We start from the raw sequence: 6313 nt of genomic DNA, 5'->3' as shown, positions 1-6313 counted from the left end.
CGCTCACGCTCTCACTCGCACACGCACTCAGGCACACGCGCTCAGGCTCACGCTCTCACTCGCACACGCGCTCAGGCTCACGCGCTCAGGCTCACGCTCTCACTCGCACACGCGCTCAGGCACACGCCCACTCGCACACGCTCAGGCTCACTCGTGCACAAATCCTATATTTATAAAAAATGAACAGTGAACATAAGATTACAAATGGTTAATTCATAAAAGGAAATTAAGAGCGTGGACGTCGGTAACGCACCTGAATCCGCCATTTTAAGCAATGAATGAATGACGGACTCTCCGTTGTAACATTGCGCAAGGCAAATAAGGGGGTGACATCTAGTGGATTAGACTAGTAATAAGATTAACGTAAATCTTATGTTCAATGTTTGCGGAAATAAATATTGAAATAAAATCGATTCGTGGCCTTTGAGAATCGATATTGAATTGACCACATTTTTAAAAACGATATATCGAAAAATCGATTTTTTTGCCCAGCCCTAATATCAAACATTTATTCTGTGTCTCTTTTTTGCAAACCATTTATTGGAGCTGCATACCATGAACAAAAATCAACAGGCTACATAAAAGCTGGACTCTTTAAGAGCTGTTTGTGTGCAAAAGAGCTGCATGATTCTGGATAAATGTGAAGTTTTTTTTCTTCTCTTTTTTTTTTCCCCCAATGGAAGTTGCGGTTCTCTCATGATTCTGAAGAAAAAACATTTAGACAACTAAACAAAATCACATGTAATTTATCAATAATTAAATGACTCACTCAAGATGTACTTGTTTCATTACTGGATGAATCAGCGTTCTTTAACGAATCTCTTGTATGATTCAAAGACAAATACATTTTAACAGCTCCTGTTCGCCACCTACTGGCGTAACAATGTAATCAATAAATCTTCATTTGAAGTGTCACATTACTTTCAAAAGGTGATTTACTCTATTTTAATCGCTACCACACACATCGTACACAGTTTATATCTGAATATAAACTTTTATCCCAGTACTTCTGTGATTTGAGTGTTTGTAACACAGAAATAATGATACCGTGTGGCTGAAAAGACTGTGAAGCTGTTTCATTCATGACAGACAGCTGCTCTCTTTAGGTCAGCGCTGAGCAAACGCAGATTTAAATGTTTAAATCACACTGATGTGACCGTACTCTGCACGGATGAACCACGTGATCACAACACTAATCGCACACGTCAAAGCTTGAGGAATGAAACAGACGAATCATTGTAATCTAGGAATAGAATCATGTTGGTGTTTGAATCGTGTTCGCGATCTTTAACGATCTATTCAATTAAAGTGCTTTGTCATGTTGGTGGTGACACCTCTCTTGCAACATGTTTAACTATCACAGATATTATACTTAGCTTTTTTGGCTTCTGATCGCAAATGTAGCCAAACTTTGGAGCGCTTGGATTAGCGAGCAAGGTCCTGGCAGCTCAACTGTCTGCTGATGTTGTGTTTGCAGTACATGGAGGAGCTGGCTGACGCTCTTCAGTACTGCCACGAGAAGAAGGTGATCCACAGAGACATCAAACCTGAAAACCTTCTGCTGGGTTTCAGAGGAGAGCTCAAGATCGCAGACTTCGGCTGGTCTGTCCACGCACCGTCTCTCAGGTAACAAACACCCATAATGCACCAGGACAAACATCTAAACTTTCACAAATCAATATTGGACTTGAACATGCATGGGATTATCCTCACAGGCACTTCAGAACGAATAATTCTAGTTTCCAAGTCTTTAGAATGAACATGAGCTTCCTTTCCATCAACGGTTAAGTTGATCTGTTTAGTAAACCAGGGTTATAGTTAACTCAAACAATTAAAAAAAAATAAGTTGCTTAATAGAAATATAAACTACCAAGTTTTGCTACAAGTTTGATTGCATCATATAATCATTGCCGTTAATAGTGTTTGATTTCGTCATTAACTGAATTTTACCATACATTTCTGCCATATGTACATCAATCTGACAGTCACCACTGATAAGCTACTACTAAATATTGTAGAAACTTAATTTCCTGTGAAGCTGCTTCGCAATGATTTATATCGTGAAAAGTGCTATACAAATAAACTTGAATTGAATAAACAAATAAAATAGTTTATTTCAGCTAGTTGCCAAGGCAACACTTCTCAGTTTAATTTAGTTTAACTTGATGTACTAACATAATTAAAACTGAAATAAAAATTAATAACTATATAGACATCAAAAACTAATTTAAATGGCACAACAAAATTACTAAAACTAACTAAAATTTAAAAAAAAAAAAAACAGAAAATTCACTATCTGAATTGTGCTAAAATAACTCTGAAACTTTTGTCTACTTTGTGTATTTATTTTTTATTTTTTTAAAAAGTATTAAACTTGAGGACAATGCTTATGTTTTTGTAATGTCGTTCAATACCGTATACCAAACTTCGGCAATTTTCATTTGTGACCCTGGAGCACAAAACCAGTCATAATGGTCAATTTTTCGAAATTGAGATTTATACATCATCTGAAAGCTGAATAATAATAATAATAATGAGCTTTTCATTGATGTATGGTTTGTTAGGATAGGACAATATTTGGCTGAGATACAACTATTTGAAAATCTGGAATCTGAGGGTGCAAAAAAATCTAAATATTGAGAAAATCATCTTTAAAGTTGTCCAAATGAAGTTCTTAGCAATGCATATTACTAATCAAAAATTAAGTTCTGATATATTTACGGTAGGACATTTACAAAATATCTTCATGGAACATGATCTTTACTTAATATCCTAATGATTTTTGGCATAAAAGAAAAATCTATAATTTTGACCCATACAATGTATTGTTGGCTATTGCTACAAATATACCCCAGCGACTTAACACTGCTTTTGTGCTCCAGGCTCACATATGAAAACGTATGCCATCACATTACTGATTAAGATGCCTTTACTTGAGATGCAAAATCACTTATATTAAGTGTTTCTTTGAAAAACTTGGGGTCAGAAAAATCTCGATTCAAAGTAGTTTTTTTCTGACCCCACTGGCAGATATTTATGTTTTAAGCATTTTTCTTTTCTCTTCTTTTCTTTTCTTTCCTTTTTCTTTTCTTTATTTATTTGAGCACTTTCACACAACCGACCATTGACCAAAGTGCTGTACAATAAGTAAACGCATAATAAAACCGTGTCAAACATAAAACACAACACTAAAACCACAAAATGACAGTGAAATAAACTCCACATTTTTCAGAAAACTAGACTTAATATCTTCAGTTATTCTGCTTTAAGCGTGTGTGTGTGTGTGTGTGTGTGTGTCAGACGGAGGACCATGTGTGGGACTCTGGACTATCTGCCGCCGGAGATGATCGAGGGTCACACTCACGATGAGAAGGTGGATCTGTGGTGCATCGGTGTGCTGTGCTACGAGTGTCTGGTGGGAAACCCTCCGTTCGAGACCGCCAGCCAAACAGAGACATACAAGCGCATCACTAAGGTCTGTCTGCATCCAGCATCACGGGAGCGTTTGATTTAGTGTGAGCGAACCCTTGCTGTCTGTCTGTCAGCAGAGACGCTTCAGGCTCTGACGGATATATTCTCAAGAAACAAATTCTTAAAGGAGACATATCATGCCCCTTTTTACAATATGTAATCGAAGTCTCTGGTGTCCCCAGAATGTGTCTGTGAAGTTTCAGCTCAAAATACTCCACAGATCATTTATTATATCATTTTGAAAATGCCTGTTTTGAGTGGAAGCAGAAACAATTTAATTAAGTTAATTCTGTAAAAGTAGTTATACCATTATAATCTTGCCTGCTGAAGAAAAAAACAATAGAACCCCTCCCAAAACACAATAACAAATGTAATGGATTTCAGGGTTATAATGGGAATTGTATTGGTTTTAATGTAAACTATAATGGTGTCTATTTGATGGATTCTATTGGTGGGATGTAATCTGGCAGATGGCAACCAATAGAACAACAGTAATTCCTATTGGAATAATGCCCAAAACAAAAAGGAATTTTGTAATGGTTTAATGGAAACTAAGAATTTCTGTGATGGTTTCTATTGTTTTTTTCAGCAGGGTACTGATACCCATACTGTGCTGCACATTATTGGCAATATTGAGCTGAAGCGTGACTTTGCAAATTTAAAATCACAATCGCAATATCTGTCAAAAAAAATTGCAATTTGATATTTTCCCCCAAATCGCACAGCCCTAATGAATACTACGGTTTATATTATCTATGCTTGTAAATTGTGTATTTCTTTTTTTTTTTGTTTACTGACTGTCCACTTGCCTTTAATCATGTTTGAACTTTCTCAGACTATAGTGTTTGCTGTGGTATATGAAGTACTACTTAAAGTGTGTGGAAAGCAAAGTTACAATGATATAAAATTAGTGTCATTAATTTTTTTTTGTTTGTATGTTCACACTGATGTTAAAATAACATTTTCTGATTTGTGACATTACTTTTTATGTAATGCTAAAACACTGCTGGTCCCTTTCAGAAGTTGTAGTGGTTCTTTATTTTCCAAGAAAGAATGTGAAACAACTTGGTTATATGATTTTAATTCTTAAATATTTTAAAATATAATTTAAATAGATTTTACACACTTTAAGCAATATCGTATCGCATATCAAATATCGCATTTTTTAACAAGGTATCGCATATCGCATTTTTCTTCAATATCGCACAGCCCTAATTCAGAGCATATGAAGAAGAGTAGCAGTAGATATTTTGCATCTTTGACGCATGGCAGAGTTGTGACCCGTTTTCTGATGTGAAATGTGGTAATGTGTGTGAACTCGGTCTGTGTGGCCCGTGAGGATGGATTGGCGTCAGGGTCACATCTGAATGGGTCGCTCCTCACAGAGCGAGTGTTGCGTGTCGTTCAGTGCACTCTCCACTGAAGCACAGCACACTGACGATTAAGACCATTCCCGTTGAATTGCTCCGAGCCTTTAAAAGCCCATTTATGGAAGCAGCGTTTATTGGGACGCACACACCGCTCTCGGCCCCTGAGAAACACGAGCAGCTCTTCATAATCAGTGAGCTGTTAAACACACGGGACGCTTTCGTTCTGTCCTTTATTTCCATCCGAACACTATCCCGCAGTGGGTGATTGTGAAGGGGCCCCGTCAGGAGCGTTAGGGGCCGCTTGCATTCAGTCTGAGCTGTTTTTAAGTGGTTAGTCTGTGTAAATGTGTGCTAGGCATATTTGGTGTGCGTCTGGTTAATTCAGCTTCTAGTGTAGTTTTAATAAGTACTTTTACGATTTTTATTAATATGTTCAGTTATATTAAAGATGTTCAACAAATAAAAAAAAATTTTTTTGATCATTTATTTATCAATGTGCTTAGTATTTATAAATGTTTTTATATTATCTATACATTTTATTTATTAGTGTTGTATGTATTCTGAAACGTATTTATTTTATTAGTTTATTTTTCATATATTTTTTTATATTTTAAGTAACAATTTATAAATATTTATTCATTTTATTTTTTATTTATATCTATTTTATTTTTTATTGTATACAGTATAACTAAATATATATATATATAAACAGGCGGTATAATTCTATATAATTTTAATTTTGTATATTATTAATTTTATTGTACTTATTTAGGATTATTTCAATTAAAAATGTCAATTATTTTAAACATGTCTGTGTGTGTATGTCAGTGTCACAATATATTATGAGTAATGTTATAAAATATAATATTCACATTGATGTTAAATTACATTTTCTGATTTGTGACATTACTTTTTATGTAATGCTAAAACACTGCTGGTCCCTTTCAGAAGTTGTAGTGGTTCTTTATTTTCCAAGAAAGAATGTGAAACAACTTGGTTATATGATTTTAATTCTTAAATATTTTAAAATATAATTTAAATAGATTTTACACACTTTAAGCAATATCGTATCGCATATCAAATATCGCATTTTTTAACAAGGTATCGCATATCGCATTTTTCTTCAATATCGCACAGCCCTAATTCAGAGCATATGAAGAAGAGTAGCAGTAGATATTTTGCATCTTTGACGCATGGCAGAGTTGTGACCCGTTTTCTGATGTGAAATATTTTAAAATATAATTGAAATTGATTTTACACACTTTAAGCAATATCGTATCGCATATCAAATATCGCATTTTTTAACAAGGTATCGTGTATCTCAAATATTTCTTCAATATTGCACAGCCCTACTTCTGATATACGGTTTTCTGAGCGCACACATCCGAAGCACACGCACAGAAAGCGGCTGTCGCAGCATGTGAGTACTAAACTAAGTTCTCATTCACACACAAGTTTACGTTAAAAACACA

General features: G+C 35.0%; 1 protein-coding gene across 1 annotated transcript in view; it reads left to right on the top strand.

Annotated features, from left to right (window-relative positions):
• The window catches only part of LOC107704466 (aurora kinase B-like), an 11732-nt gene that overhangs the window by 3197 nt on the left and 2222 nt on the right, over window positions 1–6313 (top strand). The window contains exons 7-8 of the mRNA XM_016507394.1: window positions 1478–1626; window positions 3301–3475. Coding sequence (XP_016362880.1) covers window positions 1478–1626; window positions 3301–3475 — 324 coding nt within the window. The remainder of the gene's footprint in view (window positions 1–1477; window positions 1627–3300; window positions 3476–6313) is intronic.

This window comes from Sinocyclocheilus anshuiensis, unplaced genomic scaffold (assembly GCF_001515605.1).
Source record: "Sinocyclocheilus anshuiensis isolate Anshui unplaced genomic scaffold, SAMN03320099.WGS_v1.1 scaffold1067, whole genome shotgun sequence".
NCBI lineage: Eukaryota > Metazoa > Chordata > Actinopteri > Cypriniformes > Cyprinidae > Sinocyclocheilus > Sinocyclocheilus anshuiensis.
The sequence above is the reverse complement of the archived record's forward strand: the minus strand, read 5'-3'. Positions and strand labels throughout refer to the sequence as shown.